General features: G+C 50.5%; 1 protein-coding gene across 1 annotated transcript in view; it reads right to left on the bottom strand.

The window, feature by feature from the left end:
- Positions 1 to 538: 538 nt before the first annotated feature.
- The window catches only part of COBL (cordon-bleu WH2 repeat protein), a 299100-nt gene continuing 286962 nt past the window's right edge, over positions 539 to 12676 (bottom strand). The window contains 1 exon segment of the mRNA XM_070369922.1: positions 539 to 583. Coding sequence (XP_070226023.1) covers positions 554 to 583 — 30 coding nt within the window. The 3' untranslated portion in view covers positions 539 to 553.

Below are 12676 nucleotides of genomic sequence, written 5' to 3' on the forward strand. Positions count from 1 at the left end.
CAAGTTCCCTTGCCTGAGAGTCCTGGTTGGATTTGGACTGTGGGATGCACTCGATAGACAGGAGCACAGAAGAGAGAGTCCAGGCATGGTTTGGCAGGAGCTGTGTTCTCTCTCCAAGGTCACATCTCCTGCCCATCACCCTCAGTGACATCTAGAACTCTTGCCAGCCTGTGGTAGCTGCTCCTTCCCTTGTCCTCAGAAACTGAGGAATGGTAAGGATTCATCTCGTTGCTGGCCCTGGGCTTATTACTTTCCTTAAACCGTGCCTTTACTTGGTTAATAATCTTTGCACTAAAATTTCCATAAATCATTCATTTGAGTGAGACTTCTTGTTTTCTGGGACACTGGCTGACAAAAGCAACAGAGGTATTTTTACATGAGAAGCATCATTCCAGAACTCCAGCTGTCCATAAATCACTTACTCCAGGTCCTTCCCTTTACAGAGAGACTGCAGATCACAGAGAATGGGCGACTTGCTTGATGCCACATAGCCATGTATGACACAGCCAGAGACTAGAATGCATGGCGCTCCTCTTTTCAGATCACACTCCCTTCAGACCTTGGCGAGGATCAGACAGGAATGCTGCAAAAAAAAAAAAAAAAAAAAATTATAGGCCAACATCCCTGATGAACACAGATGCAAAAACCCTCAACAAGACATTAACAAAATTAATATACACCATGATCAATTGGGTCTTATCCTGTGGATGCAAGGACAGTTCAAAATCTGCCAATCAGTCAATGTGACATATCACATTAACAAAGGAAGAATAAAAATATTATGATTGTGTTAATAGATGCAGAAAATACTTTTGACAAAATTCAACATTCATTTTTGATTAAAAAAAACTCTCAACAAAGTGAGTATAGAGGGAACATACATCATAATAAAGGTCATATATGACAAACCCATAGCCAGCCAACATCATACTCAACAATGAAAAGTTGAAAGCATTTCCTCTAAGATCAGAAACAAGACAAGGATGCCCACTCTCACCAGTTTTAAACAACACAGTTTTGAAAGTCCTAGCAGAATAATCAGAGAAGAAAAAGAAGTGAAAGGGATCTAAATTGGCAAAGAAGTAAAATTCACTGTTTGCAGATGACATGGTACTATACATAGAAAAATCCTGAAGACTCCATCAAAAAACTGTTAGCACTAATACATGAGCTGTCATATTAGCAAGGAAAATCATCACTACTGTAATAGTTAGCTTTTGCTGAGGGCTTCCTGTGTGTCAAGCTTCGAGCTTGGCGTACACATATATCCCCATTAGTTCTCAAAACTACTTTTGCTGATGCTGTAGATGAGGAAACTCAGAGATCAAACTGCTTGTCCCCATCATGTGGCCTGGGGTAGTGTGACAGAGCCAAGATTCACATCTGAGTCTTTCTGATTCCAGAGTCACATCCTAACCACCCTGTCACATGCTTCTTACCAGAACCTGTTCTGTGGGTTGGATCTGAGAGCACAGCGACGTCTAAAAGGCCAGGCCAGATGCCAGAGCTGCTTAATCCTGAGAGAGCAGCTGTGAGGGCAGCAAGCACACGAGTCGTTCACTCTGTAGGCAGGTGTGCAGCTCCCACCGCTAACGCTATTTGGCACCGACGCCCCAGCAGTGTTCCGCCGGGATAAATCCTTCTACAAAGGTTGCCCTTCTCTGGCAGGAGCCCACTGTGGGCTGACAGCTGAGCTGCTATGGGGAAGTTGCTGGGAGATGCTCAGAGGGTGGCCTCCAGGGTTGGGAGCCAGACTGGCCTCCAGGGTTGGGAGCCAGACTGGCGTCCAGAGTCCTAACTGGAGAACTATAAGATCATGGGAACCAGGGACCAGGGATATCAGGAGCACTTGGATATGACTCAGCCAAGAACTGTGTCCCACCCTAGGCAGCCTCAGGGTCACAGACAGCAACTATCCATGCCTAATTTTGAAATGATCAGATGAGTACTTGCTTAAGAATGAAAATGTGATAAAAGCAAGGAAGTGGAGAAGACAAAATAAATCCTCCCAGCTCAGGACCGTCTGCCATGTTCGCCCCAGGAGCCCATGGTCTGGGAAATCTGTGTCCTTGGATAGATGTTCCAGATGGAATCCACCTGGGAGTCCACTGCTGTGCCCTCTTGGGGTCACACCTGGTCCTGTTGCCCATGGGCTCCTGGGGACCCCGAGAGCAGCAGGGGAGTGCCTTGGTCCCCAGGACACACCCTTGGCTCTTGCTCAGACCCTCACCTGCCGTGTCATCTTGGCAAATGACATTTCTTCTATGCTCCAGTTTCCTCCTCTGGATGAGGGGGCATGTAATAAATTTGTCCCATGGGTCTGAAGATTTCTCTGTGCCCAGTCTCACTGTAGCTGGGCACTTGGGCTCCTTTCTCACCCTGCACCAGGGCCCTCCCTCTTCTCATCTTCACCAACAGAGTCTCCCATGGGAGAGCATTCTGGTGACAGATGACTCAGAGCCACAGTCTCCAGGGCTGTGGAGACAGCATTCCCCCACGTAGGAAACCCCATCTCAGAGTAGACTGGTGGAACCCAGGAACTCCCAGAGGTCACTCCTAGAGACAGGGTCCTCTCCCTGCATTCTCTGAGCTTTTCTGGGTCTCATTGTCTGTGGGAGCCCTCATGGGCTAATCCCTGATGCCAGGAAGTGTTTTGATGAAGTCATGCCATTGCTCACCAGGGAACTAACTGCATCTGTCATTTTCTGAGTCCCGCTTACCGCTCACAGTTTTCCAAAGAAGTGAAGAGGGTGACATCACCCTCCTCTCCCGTCCCTTCTCAGCCAATCTCTGATTCCCCCGATGGCACCAGCTTGTCTTCTGCCCTCAGGCCTGGGCTGGGCCACCCACCCCCTCTGCCCGCAGACCTGCCCCCGAGAGTAATTTCTCCCTCCCACACTGGCCGCCCCTTCTTTCCAGCTGCTCTGAGCTGCCTCCTTGGAAAGCTCCTATCCTCCGCTTGGCTGGGCATTTGCCCATCAGACTGACTAAGCAGGTCCTTCTGGAATTTTCTCCCTGGGGTGATCTGTCTCACTGCCTAAAGGCTGAGCAGGGCAGAGGGAGGGCCCGAGCAGGAGACCAGGTCCAGAAATGCAGGGTCCACTCAGATTCGCTCACAAGATCGAGCCCATGCTCTTGGGCTCCCAGTCCACCCTGGGGTTCCCCTGGAGCCTGGGCAGGAGTCAGATCACCCAGCCTGCCCTGAATCCCCTTTAAGAATGGGCTTCTTAGTGAGTAGGAAGCTGTTCCCAAAACATCTGGAAACAGAAATGCCACTTCTCTGCCCCGAGGGCCTGCAGCAGGAACAAGGAAATAACTGGATCCAGGAAGATGGGGAAAGCTGGACTCTCAGCACTGATGCAGTCAGGCGACTCCAGGGCCCCCCGAGGCTGTGACCAGAGCCGAGGGCGGGAAGGCTTCCCTGGAGGCCCTTCTGTCGGCCCCTCTGAGACCCTCTCAGCCTCCTGGAGCCCTGGGGGCTTCCATTGTGGCCCCTCAGGTCCTTCCTCTGAGTTCCTTGCAGCAGAAGGCAGAGAAAAGATGGAGAAAGCCAGACTGGACACAGGCCACCTAGGCTGTCTCACTGCCCCTGAGGTGCTTTCTCTCACTGAGTGCTCACTGAGCGCTCTGGAGCTGACAGTGACGGAGATACGTTCACCGGTTAAGCTGGGACCTTGGCAGAGAAAGACGAGACACGATTAGTGACTTGCTGGGCTCACAGGTGTAAACTGGGCCCGGGAAGCTCATTCAGACCTGCCTCCTGCGCTCAGGCTGATGCCTTGTGGGCAGAATGAAGATAATGTGATGCGGCCTCTTTATCATCAGGCTTAATCTTCCTGGACTCAGTTTCTTCATCTGGAAAATGGTCCCTCACCCCCACTGAGAACCACCAAGCACAATTGGGAACGTCTTCAAGAAGGCAAAAGCACAGCGCAGACATCTGTCCCATTCTCCGTGCCACAGCCCAAACCCAGCATGGGTACCGAATGTAAGCTGATGCAACAAAGGATAAGTTTAGCATCAGGTGAGCAGCATGAACTGGAGGGTGCAACCTAGGGACCCCCTTTACTGTCCTTGGGGTGTACTTCTGCCATCCTCATGGGGCACTGAATGTAAGCTGATGCAACAAAGGATAAGTTTAGTATCAAGTGGGCAGTATGAACTGGGGGGCACCCCAGGGGCCCCTTTACCGTCCTTGGGGTGTGCTTTGGCCATCCTCATGTCTGCTACTCCCCCAGTTTACCAGGGAGCACGGCTTCCCTGAGAAGTGGGGCATGGAGTAAGAAGCTGGGGAAACTGTATGACATCCCCCACTTCCCCACCCCCACATCGTGCCCCTCTGCACCCATTCCTCCAACACTGCAGCAAACCCTGCCTTAGGGCCTCTGCACCTGCCTTTTCTCCCGCCAGTGAGGTGTCCACCCATGCTTTGCTCTCTCTCTTTCTCCGGGTTTTTACTCAGATGTCACCGCAGCAAGAGGCCTTTCTTCATCACTCTACGTATGCTTCATCCCTTTCAATGTTTTTCTCCTAATCACTTAACATCATCTAAGTGAACTCGGTATATTGTTCACTTATTTCGTTTATGGTCTGCCTCCTTCACTCTGATACAAACACCATGAAGGCAGTAATTCTTGTCTATTTTGCATCTGCTGTAACCCAGAGTCTAGAAGAGGGCTGACTCATTGAATAAATGAATCTCTCCTTTCTAGAGGATGTCACCAACTCAATGGACATGAGTTTGAGCAAGCTCTGGGTGATGGTGAAGGACAGGAAAGACTGGCGCGTTGCAGTCTGTGGGGTTGCAAAGAGTCGGACACATCCGAGCGACTGAACAACAGCAACAACTCCTTTCTACTCTGGGATAGGGTACCCAGTGGAGTCATGAAATCCACACAAGAGCTACAATTTCACTTTCTTTTATTTGTGGCACTAGAAGACCAACAGTGGAGACAGTGTGATGTAAGAGTGATGGCCTGAGGCCCTCGCTGCCCAGGGAAGGTGAGAGGCCTTCATCAGAGGACACACAGCAGTTCCTTCCTACCAGATGCCTGATCTGAAATCACTGTGAAACATACAAACGATCTCGCCATATTTGTTGCTTCATTAAGACAGAAATTTTATTTCAGGAATTCCTCTTGATTTCTATTAATCTCTTAAAGAGCTTTCTCTACAGCCGTAGTCGACAATCTGTGATAAATACCGGAGACTGAGTGTCCTGTGCTGTGATTCTGGGCAAGCCACCCGTCTGCTGCGCAAACCATGGAGACCACGCCCACAATGTGAAGCACCAGCACAATCGTAATCTGATGGGATTGACCTTCAGACGCCCAGTCTCCTCCTTCTTGCCCTGGGGAGGATTTCTGAGGCTCCCAGGGGAGCCTCTGGGCTCCGTGCTCAGCCCTCCGTGGGAGAGGCCTGCGGCACATCACAGCCTGCGGGGGGACAGCACACCGCGTGGGCATGCCGTCCACAACAAAGTCCTTCTGAACGCGTGTCCTTCTGAACGCGTCACCACCACCTCGGGAGAACTCAGACCTGCCTGATTGTTACTCCGGGTGACTGTGGTGGACTTTTAATAGCTTACTTGGTCAGATCACGGTCTGCAGCCCTTCATGAGGTTTTTACCCCAAATGTTGGAGGAATAATAAGAATATAATACTTTCATTACTCAGTGAAGTCACATTTGAAAAAGCCTCTCAACTCTTTCTTCTTGCATCAAGTAGCAGATGACATTCAGGTTATTTCATTTACATACTTTCCCTAGAATTCAGAAAGATTTTCAACAACTAAATGGTTTTAACCATCTACATGTGATAAAAGTCTCAAAGATCCAATATCGGCCTAAGGCATGATTCTTTCCACTCTGTCCATCAATGTAATTAAGCGTGATGGCCCAGCGTTTACAGTCCCATTAACCTGCCAACAAGAATAGTTTATTGGCAATTTTAAACATTCAGAGGCAAATACATATCCTTGGCACAAGCCATGTGGCAGAGCAGCACCCCCATCCGTTTTAACCACAACGCTGGAGCGGAAGTCAGAGGCGGGTTTTGGCCTGGAGACAGGGGAGCTGGCCAATCCTGAAGCCCCCTGGGCGTGGCGCTCATCAGTGGTGGCTGTGGGCGTCCCTTGGGGGGGGGGGGGGTTTCTGCCACAACTGCATCTTGTCACTGACTCACACGAGCAAGGGCACCTGCGGTGAAGAAAGACCTACTGTTACTCAGGGATGTAGCGGAGCGCAGAGGGCAAGCATCCGGGCGCTGAGGAGCTGTGCACCAGTCCCTCCTGGAAATAGTCCTCTCCCGTAACAGCCCCCAGTGTTTATACAGTACCCGTCCAACTTACAACCCCAGGGAGAAAGCTCTTAGAAACACAGACGTGCCTGAGTAATTTCAGTGACTGGCTCCTGCCTTCAGGAAAGAACGACTGGAGCAATTGTAGGGTCAGATCTGCAGGTCCCTGTGCTTCTCCTAGGATCATCCGCTGCCCCCAGCCCTGCCCTTCCGGAGCTCCCGCCCAATAGTCTTTCCCTTTTCCGGGCTGGTCTCTCTGCCTGGGGCGTGTCTCTGTTGCTGCTGCTGCTGCTGCTAAGTCCCTTCAGTCGTGTCCAACTCTGTGGGACCCCACAGACGGCAGCCCACCAGGCTCCCCCGTCCCTGGGATTCTCCAGGCAAGAACACTGGAGTGGGTTGCCATTTCCTTCTCCAATGCGACAGTGAAAAGTGAAAGTGAAGTCGCTCAGTCGTGTCCGACTCTTAGCGACCGACCCCATGGACTGCAGCCTACCAGGCTCCTCCATCCATGGGATTTTCCAGGCAAGAGTACTGGAGTCCCCTTTTTTGCTGGAAAATGAGGAAAACTCCTTCTTTAAGAATGTTCAGACCACCTGGAAGGAAAAGGCGCTCTCACTCCAAGTCCTGGGGAGCCAATCCAGTCGCCCGCCCCCCCACCCCACTGGCTGTGGGTGACATGGCCCACCATGGTCCCCCAGGTGCCGTGTCTCTCACGCTGGAGCTGCGGCTCCAGGCAGGGATCAGGGCACCAACCCCTACCTCATCACAGGAGACAGGGCGTGCCGGGCATCAGTGAGTGCAGGGGATCCCAGTGAGTGACTGCAAACCCACCCGTTCACCCTGCCACTCTGGGTCCGGGTCTGCACCCTCGTGGGATGCCCAGTTGCACAAAATGTGATGGCAGGATCTTGAAGGACCTATTTCCATGCCTCTGAAGGCCAAGGTGAACAGCATTTTTAAAGAAAGTGACAGATTCACCTGAAACGGTGTGAAAGGAGATCTGGATTTCTCACCGTGGTTCTGCTGGATTCAGTACATTCTAAAAGGATCAGTGCTGGCCCCACTTTGCACTAAGTTATCAAAGCGAACATGTGAGGACTCAAGTAGATCTCTTATGATGGTAACAACCACCACCACCTAGAATGCTTCCAGTGCGCTTCCTGTGTTTTAGGCACCATTTCCAGCCCTGCACAAATCTCATCTCAATAAGGCTTCAGCTCAACTGGGCTTCCCTGGTGGCTCAGAGATTAAAGCCTCTGCCTGCAATGCGGGAGACCTGGGTTCAATCCCTGGGTCAGGAAGATCCCCTGGAGAAGGAAATGGCACCCCACTCCAGTACTCTTGCCTGGAAAATCCCAAGGATGGAGGAGCCTGGTGGGCTGAAGTCCATGGGGTCACTAAGAGTCGGACACAACTGAGTGACTTCACTTTCACTTTTCACTTTCATGCATTGGAGAAGGGAATGGTAACCCACTCCAGTGTTCTTGCCTGGAGAATCCCAGGGATGCGGGAGCCTGGTGGGCTGCTGTCTATGGGGTCTCACAGAGTGAGACACGACTGAAACGACTTAGTAGCAGCAGCAGCAATCCCCAGAAGGCTCATCTGAGCAGAGAACCGGCCACTGGCGGGTTGACTGCACGGCTGCATGGGTGTTTCTGGCTCCCGCCTCCCAGATCCATCAGCAGCCCCTTTGCTGCAGGCACCCTGACACCATCTGAGAGACGAGATGGCATGAGACCTGGATTTGCAGGCATGGAGGGAGGAGACAGGCCCCGCTGACTTGGATGGAGCCCAAGGAACACACACTGTTGGTGTCAAGTAGTCTGACACCCAGGCCAGCTTGGGATGGAGACAGAATTGGGGCCAGCGGCGTCTGGACGGTGCAGGGTCTGCCAGAGAGAGGTCACAGGACTGACTCCAGGAATGAGTGCAGCTTTGGGGAAAGGAAGCAGCAGCAGAAAAAAGACTCACAGCATGGTTCAGGGGGTGGGAGGAACATGCAGGGCGCTTGCTCAGGGAGAGTACAGACAAGGATGCACACGTTTACTGCAAACAGCACCATGAGATCCAGGGAACCGAGGGTGGGAAAGGCTAAGAAACTTATTTAAAGAGTATGTTAGTTTTGTTTCTGATAGGTTTTTCTTCAAGCTCTAGACAACTTCAGAGGTGAGACACTTCTAACTCCAAAACAAAGGTTTTACTTGTCAGTCTGAAACAGCACAATGAGCTTGCCGGAACATCCAAGCAACAGAGAAAACAGTATGTGTGTCGGTGCGAAGAAAAACGGATCGAGCCTGCTACTGGAAAACACAGCCAGCGTCCTGTTAATAGTGTGTTTATCCCGTTTCCTGACCTTTGAAAACCTGTAGGATAAAGGGCGCTATTCTTGCATCCGAGGCTGCCAGCAGCGTTGTGACCTTGATGATGGCCGTTGTGGGAGTGTCAGGGAGTGGATGCTGGGGAAGTGCAGGTGCACGAATGGTCAGGACATCTAGAAGCTACAGTGAAGGGGAGGAGAGGAAAGAGCTAGGCGGAGGTGGCGCTGGGTCCTTGGGAGGGATTTTTAAAATGCATATTTACTATTATTGTTTTAACAAATTGATTGATATATGAAATGTTAAAATGCAAGCATTTAAAGTGTAAACTTTGATACATTTTGATATATATGTGTATAAACATCACCAGAGTTAAGATGATGGATTGGGGTTATTTTTTAAAATTCACTTTTATTTTTTTATTCTTTTTTTTTTAAGTTGAAGTATAGTTAATTTATAATATCATATTAGTTTCCGATGTATAAAATAGTGATTCAGTATTTTCATAGATTATACTCCATTTAAAGTTATCATGAGATATCAGCTGTATTCTCTCTGTGCGGCATAACAGGCCCTTACAGTTTGTTGTATACACAGTAGTTCTAGCTCTTAACCTCCCACCTGTGTCTTGCCCCTCCACCTCCTTCTCCCCACGGGCAGCCCCTAGTTTGTTCTCTGTATCTGTGAGTTTGTTTCTGTTTCGTTATGTGTACTTGTTTTATTTTTCAGATTTCACATCCAAGTGGTAACACAGAGTATTTCTTTCTCTGCTGACTTATTTCACTACAAGGCTTCCCTGATAGCTCAGTTGGTAAACAACCTACCTGCAATGCAGGTGACCCTGGCTTGATTGCTGGGTCGGGAAGATCCACTGGAGAAGGGATAGGCTACCCGCTCCAGTATTCTTCGGCTTCCCTTGTGGCTCAGCTGGTAACGAATCTGCCCACAATGTGGGAGACCTGGGTTTGATCCCTGGGTTGGGAAGACTCGCTGGAGAAGGGAAAGGCTACCCACCCCGTACTTCACTCTAAGTCCATCCATGCCGTTGCAAATAACAGTTTCACTCTTTTCTTTCACTCTTTCAGCTCAGTAGTATTCTATTGTAAATATACCACATTTCTCTTTGTCCATCATCTGTTGATGGACACTTAGGTTGCTCCCATATTTTGGCCGTTGAAACGAATGCTACTATGACATTGCTGCTGTGGTTCAGTTGCTAAGTTGCGTCTGACTCTTTGACCCCAAGGACTGCAGCACTCCAGGCTTCCCTGTCCTTCTCTCTCTCCCAGAGTTTGCTCAGATTCATGTCCACTGAGTCAGTGATGCTATCTAACCATTTTGTCCTCTGCTGCCCTCTTCTCCTCCTGCTTTCAATCTCTCCCAGCATTAGGGTCTTTTCCAACGAGTTGGCTCTTCGCATAAGGTGGCCAAAGTATTGGAGCTTCAGCACTAGGGTGCACAAATCTTTTCAAATTAACGTTTTCATTTCCTTCAGATCTATGTCCAGGAGTAGAACCGCTGGAGTGTATGGTAGTTCCACTTTTAGCTTTTAAAGGACTCTCCGTAACGTTTTTCTATAGGGGCTGTATCTGTTTACATCCCCACCAACAGTGTGCAAGTCCTCAGCCCCCTTGCAATCCCGCCTCTCCCCGATCCCTATACAACCACTGATACTCATCTCTACATAGTAGTTTGCGTTTCCTAGAACTTTATATACATGGAACAACCTACTATGTACTTTATTTCTTGTCTGGCTTCTTTCGCTCAGCATAGCTGTTTTGTGATTTATCTCTGGGTTGTTGCTTGTACATTCTTTTTACTACTGGGAAGTGATTCACTGTAGGGATACACTGGTTTTGCATCTGGGTTGGGCACATCTCAGGGAGGGGTGCCCTCTCCTTCTCTGGTAAGTGGGGTGATGGTGTCTACATTACAGGACCCCTCCCCCTCCCCCCATGAGGCTTGTGCTGTCCCTCACAGCACCGTCAGCAACCCCGCTGCCACTTCACTGAGCATCTCAGCACTAAGCACGAGGAGACATCCCAGGCACCGTGGCCACCTACAGCCTGGCCCCACTGGGAGAAGCACCTTTCAGAAGGCAGTTCCAAGTTGCGAAGATGAATCTCCCAGGACACAAAAGGGTAGGTGGGAGCATGGCCCAGTGAGGGGAGTTAAGGGGCAGGTGAGTAAAGCAAGGGGGCGCTGCACATCCCCTGCGCTCCTGGCAGTGACCCTGCTTTAGACCAGCCTGGCAACCCCAGTGTTGCCAGCGTAGGAGCCCGGGGCTGGGAGCATTTGAATCTCTGGCTGGAAGGAGCTCTCATCACCACTAATAGCAACCTGATGGCCGAATCCAGATTTTCACAGTTCTAAGTGAACTAAAAAAAAATATTTGGGAAGGAAAAGTCCTAAACTTCAGTGTCAAAGAGGAAATTGCAGGTCAGCACTAAAAAGCTTTGGCTTGGACAATTCAGTGAGAGAGATCTTGGCAATAGAATTGGCCACAGGTAGCAAAATGATGCTGACGGCCATTAGGGTCAACCCAAGTGTAAGCCACCTTGCTAAGGAAGGGAGTAGTCTGCTGCTCAGTATCAGCTCACATGATCAGGGGACCTGCCCTAGGACGGGTGTGACCCAATTCAGGAGGAGAGACTACCCTCCCTCCCCTCCCTGGCAAGGGGACAAGGGCATGCTGCAGAGAGAAAAGCTCTAGAAGGTTCCCTGGTGTCCCTAAGGTTTCACGCTTCCTAAGAGAGTCCTTCTTAGTTTGGTTGGACAAGAAGAAAAGCAATGAAGGACAAAGCTTGCAGTTTAAGGCCAAGCCAGAAAGCTGTAAAAATATCCAGGCATCGTTCTGCTTCCATGCCTGCCAAGGAAAAGGATGTTTATATGGGAAAAGGTAAAATGAATGGTGGTGACAGATCTGAAGCTCAGAGTGAGGGAGGGGAGAAGGTGTTAGGGAGCAGCAGGGTTCTCTGCTCTGACTGATGTCTTCCCGCCTGGACAGGTCAGCTCCTGGGCACTTGTGGGTGCCCGAGGGAGTCAGTCAAGCAGCTGTGCAGAAGGGGAACAGGAGCCCTGGTGGAAGCCTGAAGGTGCCCAGAACTCATCTTATTTTCCAGAGAAGAAGGTGGTTTCTTCTAGCTTGATGTGGATTCTTGGCAAGTTTATAATGATTATGCAATCAATGAGCTCTGAGTACAGGGACCCTGAGTTGCACTCTGCCACTGGTATGGAGAGTCAGGTGATATGGTGGCAGGAGATGCCCGCTCCCTCTCCGTTCTCCCAAAAGATAGTTACTGAGCAACCACTCTGTGTTGGGGGCTGTGCAAAGCCTTGAGACCCGCTGGAGCTCACAGTGTGGCAGGAGAGCAGGCACCATGCAGAGGTTACACAGATCGTTACTGAGATTAGACCGTGATGTGACTGTGCGGGGAAATGAGGTAATGCTCTGACGGGCCCCTCCTCCAGCCAGGAGGCAGCGGAAGACTTCCTGGGGGCTTGAGGTTAATGCAGGAACACGCAGGATGACTGGGAATTAGTTGGCAAAACTAGGAGGTGAAACCTTTTCCTTTCAGGAAGAGGGAACAGCATCCTCGGGGGTCACTCAGCAGGTAGCCTGTGATGACAGACAACCCTGGGTTCTACCTGTAGGAAAAAGGTCACCTGAAAAGTCTGCGACAGGCAGGATGGTCACCAGGCAGCAAAGACAGAGCTGGCCTGTCTGTACCGCTGAACTATTCCAACCTAACCGGAACACATCCAAGGTCTACAGTGCGCTTGCTGAGCACAGTGTGGGACGGGGTGTGGGCGGCTGACAGTTCTCTCGTGCCGGCTCCCGGTCACAGAACTTGGGTTCTCTCCCCACAAGCGAAGGGGCTCTGGCTTAGGAGAATAGACGTTTGCTGCTGCTGCTGCTTTGCTGTGCTGGCTGTAGTCCCCGGGGCACTGACATCATGTCAGCTGTCTAATCACTTCTCACGGGGTCTGCTGCCAAGACCAAGCGCCAGGACACATGTGTGGTCTGACTCAGTTAATTCCTGCGGTGGGAAACACACACCTGGG

Source organism: Bos mutus, chromosome 4 (genome assembly GCF_027580195.1).
Source record: "Bos mutus isolate GX-2022 chromosome 4, NWIPB_WYAK_1.1, whole genome shotgun sequence".
In the NCBI taxonomy this organism is placed as follows: domain Eukaryota; kingdom Metazoa; phylum Chordata; class Mammalia; order Artiodactyla; family Bovidae; genus Bos; species Bos mutus.